This window comes from Phyllobates terribilis, unplaced genomic scaffold (genome assembly GCF_046119375.1).
Source record: "Phyllobates terribilis strain yellow unplaced genomic scaffold, ASM4611937v1 Scaffold_3__8_contigs__length_932513732, whole genome shotgun sequence".
Classification (NCBI taxonomy): Eukaryota; Metazoa; Chordata; class Amphibia; order Anura; family Dendrobatidae; genus Phyllobates; species Phyllobates terribilis.
The window spans coordinates 5,540,295-5,554,575 of NW_027362763.1; the positions used below are offsets into that span (position 1 = coordinate 5,540,295).

Sequence of the window (14,281 nt, forward strand, 5' to 3'; positions counted from 1 at the left end):
CGCCCAAGGACTGTACTGTATCATGTGACCGTGTCACAGCCCCCCCATGGACTGTACTGTATAATGTGACCGTGTCACAGCCCCGCCCAAGGACTGTACTGTATCATGTGACCGTGTCACAGCCCCCCCATGGACTGTACTGTATAATGTGACCGTGTCACAGCCCCGCCCATGGACTGTACTGTATCATGTGACCGTGTCACAGCCCCGCCCAAGGACTGTACTGTATCATGTGACCGTGTCACAGCCCCGCCCATGGACTGTACTGTATCATGTGACCGTGTCACAGCCCCGCCCATGGACTGTACTGTATCATGTGACCGTGTCACAGCCCCGCCCATGGACTGTACTGTATAATGTGACCGTGTCACAGCCCCGCCCATGGACTGTACTGTATCATGTGACCGTGTCACAGCCCCGCCCATGGACTGTACTGTATAATGTGACCGTGTTACAGCCCCGCCCATGGACTGTACTGTATCATGTGACCGTGTCACAGCCCCGCCCACTGCTGCCTACCAGTGATGTCATTGTGTATCTTCACCTCTAGACATCGACCAAGAAGATGATCCCGGACCCTGTAGTCATCACGTGGCCGATACTATTCCTGGAGTACGAGGGAGCTTTCATCCAGGTACCGAGGGAGGAGGACGGGGATGGGGTGCTCTGTGTATAAGGATGGATGGCTCCTCCTATACATTATATATATATATATATATATATAGATATACAGGTGCTTCTCACTAAATTAGAATATCATGAAAAAGTGATTTCAGTTCTTCAATACAAATAGTGAAGCTCCTATATTACACTGTGTGCAGAATTATTAGGCTAATGAGTATTTTGATCACATGACACTTTTTCTCCATGTTGTCCTACTCCAAGCTGCATAGTCTTGAGAGCCAACTACCAATGAAGTAAATCTGGTGATGGGCATCTCTGTAATGAGGAGGGGTGTTGACTAATGACATCAACACCCTATATAAGGTGGGCTTAATTATTAGGCAACTTCCTTTCCTTTGGCAAAATGGGTCAGAAGAGAGATTTGACGGCTCTGAAAAGTCCAGTATTGTGAGCTGTCTTGCAGAGGGAGGCAGCAGTCTTGAAATTTCCAAACGTTTGAAGCGTGATCACCGAACAATCAAGCGTTTCACAGAAAATAGCCAACAGGGTCGCAAGAAGCGGGTTGGCCAAAAAAGGCGCAAAATAACTGCCCATGAATTGAGGAAAATCAAGCGTGAAGCTGCCAAGATGCCATTCACCACCAGTTTTACCATATTTCAGAGCTGCAATGTTACTGGAGTATCAAAAAGCACAAGGTGTGCGATACTCAGGGACATGGCCAAGGTAAGAAAGGCTGAAAAACCACCACCTCTGAACAAGAAACATAAGATAAAACGTCAAGACTGGGCCAAGAAATATCTTAAGACTGATTTTTCAAAGGTTTTATGGACTGATGAAATGAGAGTGACTCTTGATGGGCCAGATGGATGGGCCAGAGGCTGGATCAGTAAAGGGCAGAGAGCTCCACTCCGACTCAGACGCCAGCAAGGTGGAGGTGGGGTACTGGTATGGGCTGGTATCATCAAAGATGAACTTGTGGGACCTTTTCGGGTTGAGGATGGAGTGAAGCTCAACTCCCAGACCTACTGCCAGTTTCTGGAAGACAACTTCTTCAAGCAGTGGTACAGGAAGAAGTCGGTATCGTTCAAGAAAAACATGATTTTCATGCAGGACAATGCTCCATCACATGCATCCAACTACTCCACAGCGTGGCTGGCCAGTAAAGGTCTAAAAGAAGAAAAAATAATGGCATGGCCCCCTTGTTCACCTGATCTGAACCCGATAGAGAACCTGTGGTCCATCATAAAATGTGATATCTACAGGGAGGGAAAACAGTACACCTCTGGGAACAGTGTCTGGGAGGCTGTGGTGAGATCTACAGGGAGGGAAAACAGTACACCTCTGGGAACAGTGTCTGGGAGGCTGTGGTGGCTGCTGCATGCAATGTTGATCGAAATCAGATCAAGCAACTGACAGAATCTATGGATGGAGGCTGCTGAGTGTCATCATAAAGAAAGGTGGCTATATTCATCACTAATTTTTTTGGTTTTGGTTTTTGCATGTCAGAAATGTTTATTTCTAAATTTTGTGCACTGATATTGGTTTACCTGGTGAAAATAAACAAGTGAGATGGGATTATATTTGGTTTTTATTAAGTTGCCTAATAATTCTGCACAGTAATAGTTACCTGCACAAACAGATGTCCTTCTAAGATAGCCAAATCTGAAAAAACCCACTCCAACTTCCAAAAATATTAAGCTTGGATATTTATGAGTCTTTTGGGTTGGTTGAGAACATAGTTGTTGATCAATAATAAAAATAATCCTCTAAAATACAACTTGCCTAATAATTCTGCACACAGTGTATATAGCGTCATTACACACAGAGTGATCGATTACACGTGGTTATTTCTGTTAGTGTTGATGATTATGGCTTACAGCCAATGAAAACACAAAAGTCATTATCTCAATAAATTAGAATACTTTATAACAACATGTGGCATGGAGGCGATCAGCCTGTGGCATGGAGGGATCAGCCTGTGGCATGGAGGGATCAGCCTGTGGCCCTGCTGAGGGGTTATGGAAGCCCAGGTGGCTTTGATAGCAGCCTTCAGCTCGTCTGCATTGTGGGGTCTGGGGTCTCTCGTCTTCCTCTTGACAATACCCCATAGATTCTCTATAATAGATCCTCTATGGGGTTAAGGTCAGGCGAGTTTGCGGCCAATCAAGCACAGTGATACTGTTGTGTGTAAACCAGGTATTGGTACTTTTGGCCGTGTGGACAGGGGCCAAGTCCTGCTGGAGAATGACATTTCCATCTCCATAAAGCTTGTCGGCAGAGGGAAGCATGAAGTGCTGTAAAATGTCCTGGTAGACGGCGGCGATGACTTTGGTCTTGATAAAACACAGTGGACCTCCACCAGCAGAAGACATGGCCCCCCAAACCATCACTGATTGTGGAGACTTCACACTAGACCTCATACAGCTTGGAGTGTGGCCTCTCCACTCTTCCTCCAGACTCCGGGACCTTGTGGAGTGTGTCAATGACTGCCTTCTGGACATCTGTCAAGTCAGCAGTCTTCCCCATGATTGTGGAGTGTAACATACCTGGTGGCGTCCTTGCATAGTGGTCCATCTCCCACTGTGCAAGAGCGCACACTTGATCTCCAGTCTAGACTGCCACTCTGGCTTCTTTCCATGTTGTCTGCTTTGCTTTGCTCTTGCTGTTTAGGGCGACGCCCGCTGAACTTCCTGTTTCTTGTAGCTGCTGCTGACACTCCCCTGATGCGTCCTCAGCCTATTGCTGTCTGTCACCTGGTACTTTTCTTTTTTTGCTGCAAGCTGAGTTCCAGGCGAATTACGCACCCGTCCAGATGGAGCTTTCTGCACTCGTTCCTACGGATCCACCAAGGTACTATGGGGATCCAAGACTGAGTCGTGCATTTGTGGAGCAATGCATGCTACACTTCAAGTTCTACCCTCTTTGTTTTCCCACCGATCGGGTTAAGGTGGGATTCATGATGTCTTACCTAGTGGGTGATGCCTTGAAGTGGATCACCCCCCTATGGGATGCACAGGATCCTATCGTCCTGGACATAATGGCCTTCCTGGTGGCCTCTCTAATGGTCTTCGATGACCCTAACCCGGAGGCTCCTGCTGAAGCTTCACTTCCCAATATCCCGGAGCAGCCCCGATGGGTAATGTGTGTGGGTAGCGCACTAGTCCTCCTGCCCGATGAGACTACTGCCCACCCAGAATCCACACAGGATGACTACGCTCTCCAGAATACTTCTCCTAACCTCAAGAAGCAGTCCAGACGTGCTAGGCGTAGAGGCAAGCCGTCACGCCAGGGTCTGTCCTCCCAAAGACCTCCTGACCCCAACCTTGAAGTCCCTGCTGAAGCTTCACTTCCCAGTATCCCCGTGCTGCCCCGACCGGTAATGTGCATGGGTAGCGTGCCAGTTCTCCTGCCCGAAGAGACTGCTGCCCACCCAGAATCCACACAGGAGGACTTCCTGCACCCGGTATCTGATACTTCACCCACTTTAACCGGTGAGCCTGTCCAAGGGTACTCCGAAGCAGTGATTACCTCCGAGTCCGTGCACCTCTACAACCTGGCGGAGGACCCCCTGTTGCCTCCTGAATCCTCCGGGATACCACTTGATGACAAATGGAGAGAGACTTCCCTACACCCGGTACCTGATACCTCGCCCGCTTCGTCCAGTGAGTCCGACCTAGTGTACTCCGAAGCAGAGGTTACCCCCGAGTCTCTACACCCCTCCAACCAGGCGGAGGACCTCCAGTTGTCTCCTGAACCCTTCGGGGTGCTACCTGGTAGCGAATGGACAGAGACTTTCCTATACTCGGTACCTGATGCCTCACCCACTTCGTCTAGTGAGTCCGACCTAGTGTACTCCGAAGCAGAGGTTATCCCCGAGTCTCTACACCCCTCCGACCTGGCGGAGGACCTCCAGTTGTCTCCTGAACCCTTCAGGGTGCTACCTGGTAGCGAATGGACAGAGACTTTCCTATACTCTGTACCTGATGCCTCGCCCGCTTCGTCCAGTGAGTCCGACCTTGTGTAATCCGAAGCAGAGGTTATCCTTGAGTCTCTGCATTCCTCCGACCCGGCGGAGGACCTCCAGTTGTTTCCTGAATCCTCCGGGGTACCACCAGATAACAAAGGGACAGTGACTTTTCTACACCTTGTACCTGATACCTCGCCCATTTCATCCTGTGAGCTTGACAAGATGTACCCCGAAGCAGAGGTTACCTCAGAGTCTCTGCACCCCTCCAACCCGGCGGAGGACTTCCAGTTGTCTCCTGAACTCTCTGGGAGGCTACCTGATAATAGGTGGAGAGAGACTTCCTTGTATGCTGTTCCTGGTACTCCACCCGTTTCATCTGGTGCTGAGGATGGCTGGATAGGAGGTAGCATCCTAGCTACCCAGATGAGACCAGTTTTGTTTTTTCCTGAGGACAGTAGAAGTAATCTCCTTGAGGAGAAGGATTGGCCCTCAAATTTCCTGCGGAAGATTCTGGCAGGCCTGAAGAAGAGGGGGCGTAAGGGGGGGGCGTACTGTAACATACTTGGTGGCGTCCTTGCATAGTGGTCCATCTCCCACTGTGCAAGAGCGCGCACTTGATCTCCAGTCCAGACTGGCACTCTGGCTTCTTTCCATGTTGTCTGCTTTGCTTTTGCTGTTTAGGGCGATGCCCGCTGAACTTCCTGTTTCTTGTAGCTGCTGCTGACACTCCCCTGATGCGTCCTCAGCCTATTGCTGTCTGTCACCTGGTATTTAACCCAGCTCCTCCTTGGAATCCTTGCCTGAGCATCTTGTTCTGTCAGTTGGCTTTTGGTCGCTGACATGCCATGTCCTGTCTATGTTTGCTGCCTTACGGTATCAGTTCCCGTGTCTGAACTGTGTCCTGTCTGTGCACTCTAGCCAGCTGTCTCTTTGCCTTCCTGGAGGCTGTATTTCCAGGCCTGTCTGAACACGCTCCTAGCCTGTTCGTCTCGTCCTCTGGGGGCCACATACCCAGACTCACTCCTGTATTTGTTACAGTACAGTTCCTGTCTGAACTGTCTCCTAGTTTCTTACCTGTTTTGTCTTTATGTCCGTTTGCTCCCTTTTTCTGTAGTGTCTGAACCTGCACCTAACTCCTTCTCGTTGTCGCTGTACTTCCGTTTGTGAGTTGGAGTCCTCTCGCTACCTCTTTGCAAGTATCTAGTGTGTATCTGGCTCTGCCTTTCTTTCTGTTCCGTGTGAACAGAGCCCTGTCCCCTTTGCTTTGTCTTTGTTTACCCCTTCGGCGATTTATCTCAGCCCTGTCTACCGCGTCTGCGGTTTCGCTCTGCTCAGCCCTGTCCACCGCGTCTGCGGTTTCGCTCTGCTCAACCCTGTCCACCGCGTCTGCGGTTTCGCTCTGCTCAGCCCTGTCCACCGCGTCTGCGGTTTCGCTCTGCTCAGCCCTGTCCACCGCGTCTGCGGTTTCGCTCTGCTCAGCCCTGTCCACCGCGTCTGCGGTTTTGCTCTGCTCAGCCTTGTCCACCACGTTTGCGGTTTTGCTCTGCTCAGCCTTGTCCACCGCGTCTGCGGTTTCGCTTTGCTCAGCCTTGTCTACCGCGTCTGCGGTTTCGCTCTGCTCAGCCTTGTCTACCGCGTCTGTGGTTTTGCTCTGCTCAGCCTTGCCCACCGCGTTTGCAGTTTCGCTCTGCTCAGCTTTGTCTACCGCGTCTGCGGTTTCGCTCTGCTCAGCCTTGTCTACCGCGTCTGCGGTTTTGCTCTGCTCAGCCTTGTCTACCGCGTCTGCGGTTTCGCTCTGCTCAGCCTTGTCTACCACGTCTGCGGTTTCGCTCTGCTCAGCCTTGTGTACTGCGTCTGCGGTTTCGCTCTGCTCAGCCTTGTCTACCGCTTCTGCGGTTTCGCTCTCCTCAGCCTTGTCTACCGCGTCTGCGGTTTCGCTCTGCTCAGCCTTGTCTACCGCGTCTGTGGTTTCGCTCTGCTCAGCCTTGTCTACCGCGTCTGTGGTTTCGCTCTGCTCAGCCTTGTCTACCGCGTCTGCGGTTTCGCTCTGCTCAACCTTGTCTACCGCGTCTGCGGTTCTCCTCTCCTCAGCCTTGTCTACCGCGTCTGCGGTTTCGCTCTGCTCAGCCTTGTCTACCGCTTCTGCGGTTTCGCTCTCCTCAGCCTTGTCTACCGCGTCTGCGGTTTCGCTCTGCTCAGCCCTGTCCACCGCGTCTGCGGTTTCGCTCTGCTCAGCCCTGTCCACCGCGTCTGCGGTTTCGCTCTGCTCAGCCCTGTCCACCGCGTCTGCGGTTTCGCTCTGCTCAGCCCTGTCCACCGCGTCTGCGGTTTCGCTCTGCTCAGCCCTGTCCACCGCGTCTGCGGTTTTGCTCTGCTCAGCCTTGTCCACCACGTTTGCGGTTTTGCTCTGCTCAGCCTTGTCCACCGCGTCTGCGGTTTTGCTTTGCTCAGCCTTGTCTACCGCGTCTGCGGTTTCGCTCTGCTCAGCCTTGTCTACCGCGTCTGTGGTTTTGCTCTGCTCAGCCTTGCCCACCACGTTTGCAGTTTCGCTCTGCTCAGCTTTGTCTACCGCGTCTGCGGTTTCGCTCTGCTCAGCCTTGTCTACCGCGTCTGCGGTTTTGCTCTGCTCAGCCTTGTCTACCGCGTCTGCGGTTTCGCTCTGCTCAGCCTTGTCTACCATGTCTGCGGTTTCGCTCTGCTCAGCCTTGTGTACTGCGTCTGCGGTTTCGCTCTGCTCAGCCTTGTCTACCGCTTCTGCGGTTTCGCTCTCCTCAGCCTTGTCTACCGCGTCTGCGGTTTCGCTCTGCTCAGCCTTGTCTACCGCGTCTGTGGTTTCGCTCTGCTCAGCCTTGTCTACCGCGTCTGTGGTTTCGCTCTGCTCAGCCTTGTCTACCGCGTCTGCGGTTTCGCTCTGCTCAACCTTGTCTACCGCGTCTGCGGTTCTCCTCTGCTCAGCCTTGTCTACCGCGTCTGCGGTTCTGCTCTGCTCAGCCTTGTCTACCGCATCTGCAGTTTCGCTCTGCTCAGCTTTGTCCACCGCGTCTGGGTTTTCGCTCTGCTCAGCCCTGTCTACCGCGTCTGCTGTTTCGCTCTGCTCAGCCTTGTCTACCGCACCTGCGGTTTCACTTTACTCTGTTTGATTACCTCATCTGCGGCTCTGAACGCGTCTCCCAGTCTGTACTGGACCCTACCCAGCCTGCGCTCTAGCCTGCCTGTTCCTGTATTCCCCGGTGTGGGTCAACAGCCGTGTCCGGGGTCTGTCCTGGAGTAGACCCTGGTCCCTCTGCCCGGTTCCTCCCTGGTGCACTGGCGTCGTATGCCGCCATGCGACCTTGGTCGGATTGAGCAGATACTTAGTTGCGCCCCTCCAGGCACTCTCTGGTTCATGGCACAGTGGAACCACTAAACACGCACACGCCAGTCAGTCCGGGCATGTGCATTACATGGAGCCTACTGAAATGGACTAAGGGACCTTTTTAAACACTTAGGAAGCTTTTGCATGTGTTTTTTGTTAATTATTCTAATTTACTGAGATAATGAGTTTTGTGTTTTCACTGGCTGTAATCCATAATCATCAACACTAACAGAAATAAACACGTGAAATAGATCCCTCTGTGTGTAATGACTCTATAGAATATAAGAGGTTCAATTTTTGTATTGAAGAACTGAAATAAATTAACTTTTTCATGATATTCTAATTTTGTGAGATGCACCTGTATACAGATAGTAACTCTTCGCTCCCTGGCAGAAGTTCCAGCGGGAGCTGAGCAGTAAGTGGGTCCTGGACACGGTCACTGCCGGCGCTCACGTTCTCACGGGGAAGATTTACCGCAACTTTATTGTGGATTTCACAATCTGCAATTCCAAGCACTTCCAGCGGGCTGTGTGTGTGCTGCAGGTGAGGCCAGGGTCACATGAACATGGCGGTGTATAATACATAGTGCACCTTACATGAATGTACACCCCAACAGAGGCTGAGCGGGCACCCCCAGAGCCGCTGCACAGAGACCCTCCTGCAGTCTATCTACGGGGAGCAGAGCCTGACAGAGCAGATGAGGAACGCCGAGACCTCCCAGCACATCAGAGCCGTGGCCACCAGGGATAAGGTGAGAGTGGGGGTCACCCACGCTAATATTATAGAGGCTCCACTGCAGGGGTGCAAAACTGAGTAGTGCAATCCAGCCAACTGCTGCCTGCATGCTGCCGCAGTCCCAGCACCTCCACAACAGGGTCTGCCAGAGTACGTCATCACAGCGTCAGCACCTCCACAACAGTGTCCACCAGAGCACGCCATCACAGTGTCAGCACCTCCACAACAGTGTCCCCCAGAGCATGCCATCACTGTGCCAGCACCTCCACAACAGTGTCCGCCAGAGCATGTCGTCACAGTGCCAGCACCTCCACAGCAGCGTCCTCCAGAGCACGCCGTCACAGTGTCAGCACCTCCACAACAGTGTCCGCCAGAGCACACCATCACAGTGTCAGCACCTCCACAACAGTGTCCGCCAGAGCACGCCATCACAGTGTCAGCACCTCCACAATAATGTCTGCCAGAGCACGCCATCACAGTGTCAGCATCTCCACAATAGTGTCCGCCAGAGCACGCCATCACAGTGTCAGCATCTCCACAACAGTGTCTGCCAGAGTACGTCATCACAGTGTCAGCCACAGTTCTCCAGTATATGCCATCACAGTGTCAGCACCTCCACAATAGTGCCCGCCAGAGCATGTCATCACAGTGCCAACACCTCCACAACAGTGTCAGCCAGAGTACGCCATCACAGTGCCAGCACCTCCACAACTGTGTCCTCCAGAGCACGCCATCACAGTGTCAGCACCTCCACAACAGTGTCCGCCAGAGCACGCCATCACAGTGTCAGCACCTCAACAACAGTGTCAGCCAGAGAACATCATCACAGTGCCAACACCTCCACAACAGTGTCAGCCAGAGTACATCATCACAGTGTCAGCCACAGTTCTCCAGTATACGCCATCACAGTGTCAGCACCTCCACAACAGTGTCCGCCAGAGTACGTCATCACAGTGTCAGCCACAGTTTTCCAGTATACGCCATCATAGTGTCAGCACCTCCACAACAGTATCCACTAGAGTCATCACAGTGCTCCCATATTCGCTAGAGTATGGCTTCACAGTGCCAGCCATAGTACCCCCATATCTGCTATAGTACACAATAACAGTGCCCCCGTATCTGTCAGAGTCCATTGTCAAGTATTCCACAGAGACGACACCGGGGAGATCACACAATATCTTACCGTGCTGTCACTCTGTCGAGATTTCGTCAGGGATCCGCGAGCACATGGTCCCCATTACTCACTACGGAGGTATCGGCAAGCGACCAGTGAGCGTATGGCATCACACTTCTGGATTCCAATGCATGAAATATGTGTTTACGCCTTCCGTATGGTCACTGTCAGCTTCACGATAGCCCGATTATTAATAATCTCTGCCACCACCGGCCGAGTTTGAACTATAATACAGGCCTGGTCGGACGCATGCTTTTTGGTAGCGTATATGGCTTCGGGGAAGGGAACGATTACAGGACAAAAGAAACAGAACTATTAAATTTTATTTTTAATCCAAAAGGGAGGCAGTGTTTAGGAAAAATATATACAAGGATGTTACAAAGTAGACATTACAATACATAAGCAGTTACACAAAATAATAAGGATTAAAGAAGAGACTTACTATAAGATCGCTGAGACGATTCAATATAGCTGGAGGAGGGCTCCCCGATTTGATTTGAACGTTATCGAACGTGACCTGTTGCTTATTGTATCTATACCCCTCTGGAAATGAGTATGGATCAGTCTTCAGTTGGCTCTTTTTATGCCTAAGGGGAGATCTGCCCACACACCCCTGTGGTGACATCACGTGGGCTCGGGCTCCACCCGAGCTTGCAAACTACGCAATTTTTTCCGTTATGAATTTACCTTTGTATAGAGACCACACATAGTGTATTTGCGACCCGTTATTCTGGTGCTTTTGTGCTACAGCTCCACGGAGGGGTTTATAGCGACAGGAAAATATCCCTCCCATTCCCTAGCTGACCCTGTCACTAAAAATATGGAACCCATCATTATTGGATGTATGGAACTTTAGTTATTCCATATTTCGTTTTCAGCTCGAAGAGTCTGGAGACTTTTGTTAAACTCTCTTTGCAGCCCTGGGAATGAAATTTTAACAGGTATCTGTAGATTTATCGCACGCCTGCGTCTAATTGTCTCCTGCCTTTGTCAGGGGAAATCTACTCGTGTTTTAGGTAGGTTGGTGGCACCTATCTTGCCAGCATTTGTGTACAAGGCCTTACTCAGGAGTGTGTTAATTGGGGTTTTGTGCTGAGATTTACATGGAGACAACTCTTGTACTGACACGTGGTCGATTGCTAGCTCTTGTCTTGTGACAAAAGGTGGATAAGGGAGGGCTGGAGAGGGGCTTGGGAGAAAGACTTATTATTATCTATGACAGGGGGAGAAAGAATATTTTCAATATTTCTCAATATTTCCCTGACATCTACCATCACAGTGCTCCCGTATTTGCCAGAGTATGCGATAGCAGTGGCCTCATATTCACCAGAGTCCACCATAACAGTGCCAGCCACAGTGCCCCGTATCCGCCAGAGTCCGCCATCACAGTATCAGTAACGGTGCCATATAACAGTGCCAGTACCGCTAAGTCCTCCCATATCACTCACACTGACTGCGTCCTCCGTCTGATACTGTTATGGGGGACATGTCTGATTGTGTGACATAGTGCCACTATTATCAGTCAGAGCATACCATCACAGTGTCAGTAACGGTGCTGTACAACAGTGCCAGCCACTATCCCCTCGTGACAGCGCCCCTCGTGACAGTGCCCCCCATGACAGCGCCCCTGTGCCCGGAGCTTCCGCCTCTCCTTATGTAGCTAGGACATGACAGGGTGTAAGACTCTGAGGTGAGATCTAGCGGTGACAGCAGAATTGTGAATGCAGCTCTGGATGTAACCTGAGTCTTCCCTTGCCATTGGCTGCTCACATGTTAACCCTTCGTTTCTCTGACAGGTGCTGCCGGTCGCCATTGTGAGTTTGTTACGTAACTGCTCGGTTGCGGAGGCCAGGACACGTCTAGAGTCTTCCGAGAGCACACGGGCGGCCATCGAAGCTTCTCACAACGTCCCAGGAAGGAAGCGTGTGGCGGAGAGCGTGGAGACGGCGGGACGCAGCCGATAGATTCCCAGGATCCCTCCATCGCTGGACGTTTCACGACATTTTTCTAATTTTTTTTTTTTTTACTTTTATTAAAAGTTGTGGAAATTGTGAATTGAATCAAATTCTCCACCAATCAGAGGGCAGGAACTCATCACATGATCTGACAGAGGAGAGTCAGCATAAAACCAGGCAGAGTGACCGGTTTCCATGGCAACAGACAACACAACCGTCCCTATGTAGTCAGGTCCTGCTGAGCTCCGCGGGGCAAGTTATGTATGGAGTGTGAGGGGGCACAGAGCATGCTGGGAGTTATAGTGCAGTGACGGGGAATTAGAGGAGCTTCCCGGAGGATCAATCCTGAGCTCTGAACCCGCAGCTCCACAAGCAGCAGAGAAGATCTTACACCGGCGGTGATGTCACCGCAATGTCACCGCTCCCAGATATAAGCCTCTATATTACATGCAATAATAATAATACTCTTTATTTATATAGCGCCAACATATTCCGCAGCGCTTTACAATTCAGAGGTTCATATACAACAATCATAATTAACAGCTAAAGATAATACAATAATTAAAGCAAAAATAATGGCGCCCCTGCTCGTAAGAGCTTACAATCTACAATGAGGTGACGGTGACACAAAGTACAGGGGCTTATTTACAATGATGGTCCGGCCATCCTGAGGGGATGAGGGATAAAGGCTGCAAGGGCTCATCACCGGCCAGTATCTGTGGTCACCGGCCAGTATCTGTGGTCACCGGCCAGTATCTGTAGTCACCGGCCAGTATCTGTAGTCACCGGCCAGTATCTGTAGTCACCGGCTGGTATCTGTAGTCACTGGCCGGTATCTGTAGTCACCGGCCAGTATCTGTGGTCACCGGCCAGTATCTGTGGTCACCGGCCAGTATCTGTGGTCACCGGCTGGTATCTGTAGTCACTGGCCGGTATCTGTAGTCACCGGCCAGTATCTGTGGTCACCGGCCGGTATCTGTAGTCACCGGCCAGTATCTGTGGTCACCGGCCAGTATCTGTAGTCACCGGCCAGTATCTGTAGTCACCGGCCAGTATCTGTAGTCACCGGCCGGTATCTATGGTCACCGGCCGGTATCTATAGTCACCGGCCGGTATCTGTAGTCACCGGCCGGTATCTGTAGTCACTGGCCGGTATCTGTGGTCACCGGCCAGTATCTGTAGTCACCGGCTGGTATTTGTAGTCACCGGCCGGTATTTGTAGTCACCGGCCGGTATTTGTAGTCACCGGCTGGTATCTGTAGTCACTGGCCGGTATCTATAGTCACCGGCCAGTATCTGTGGTCACCGGCCGGTATCTGTAGTCACCGGCCGGTATCTATGGTCACCGGCCGGTATCTATAGTCACCGGCCGGTATCTGTAGTCACCGGCCGGTATCTGTAGTCACTGGCCGGTATCTGTAGTCACCGGCTGGTATTTGTAGTCACCGGCCGGTATTTGTAGTCACCGGCCGGTATTTGTAGTCACCGGCCGGTATTTGTAGTCACCGGCTGGTATCTGTAGTCACTGGCCGGTATCTATAGTCACCGGCCAGTATCTGTGGTCACCGGCCGGTATCTGTAGTCACCGGCCGGTATCTATGGTCACCGGCCGGTATCTATAGTCACCGGCCGGTATCTGTAGTCACCGGCCGGTATCTGTAGTCACTGGCCGGTATCTGTAGTCACCGGCTGGTATTTGTAGTCACCGGCCGGTATTTGTAGTCACCGGCCGGTATTTGTAGTCACCGGCTGGTATCTGTAGTCACCGGCCGGTATTTGTAGTCACCGGCTGGTATCTGTAGTCACTGGCCGGTATCTGTAGTCACCGGCCAGTATCTGTGGTCACCGGCCGGTATTTGTAGTCACCGGCCGGTATTTGTAGTCACCGGCTGGTATCTGTAGTCACCGGCCGGTATTTGTAGTCACCGGCTGGTATCTGTAGTCACTGGCCGGTATCTGTAGTCACCGGCCAGTATCTGTGGTCACCGGCCGGTATTTGTAGTCACCGGCTGGTATCTGTAGTCACTGGCCGGTATCTGTAGTCACCGGCCAGTATCTGTGGTCACCGGCCGGTATTTGTAGTCACCGGCTGGTATCTGTAGTCATCAGCCAGTATTTGTGGCTCGGCGTTATTGTGGTGCCACATACGGAGAGAGAGATATCACCGCTCTCCAGATACAAGCCTCTATATTACATGTGTGATATTACACGCGTAGCGTCTGTACTATTTCATATAGCGCCATCATTTTCCACATCTTTTCAGTCCCCATTGGAGCTCACAATCTACATTCCCTATCAGTCTTTGGAGTGTGGGAGGAAACCGGAGAACCCGGAGGAGGAAACCCACACAAACACAGGGAGAACAAACAAACTCCTTGCAGATGTCGTCCTTGGTGGGATTTGAACCCAGGACCCCAGCGCTCCAAAGCAACAGTGCTAACCACTGATTTACCGCATGAATCCCTCATACT

The 14,281-nt window shown here is 51.5% G+C and overlaps 1 protein-coding gene across 2 annotated transcripts in view; it reads left to right on the plus strand.

Moving 5' to 3' along the window:
• Positions 1-11,907, plus strand: part of GCKR (glucokinase regulator) — a 100,951-nt gene extending 89,044 nt beyond the window's left edge. The window contains exons 17-20 of one of the 2 annotated variants that reach the window (XM_073672895.1): positions 551-634; positions 8,340-8,489; positions 8,563-8,697; positions 11,652-11,907. In XM_073672895.1, the coding sequence (XP_073528996.1) occupies positions 551-634; positions 8,340-8,489; positions 8,563-8,697; positions 11,652-11,819 (537 nt within the window). In that variant the 3' untranslated portion in view covers positions 11,820-11,907. The remainder of the gene's footprint in view (positions 1-550; positions 635-8,339; positions 8,490-8,562; positions 8,698-11,651) is intronic. The other variant, XM_073672893.1, reaches the window with a different exon arrangement.
• The last annotated feature ends 2,374 nt before the right edge of the window (positions 11,908-14,281 follow it).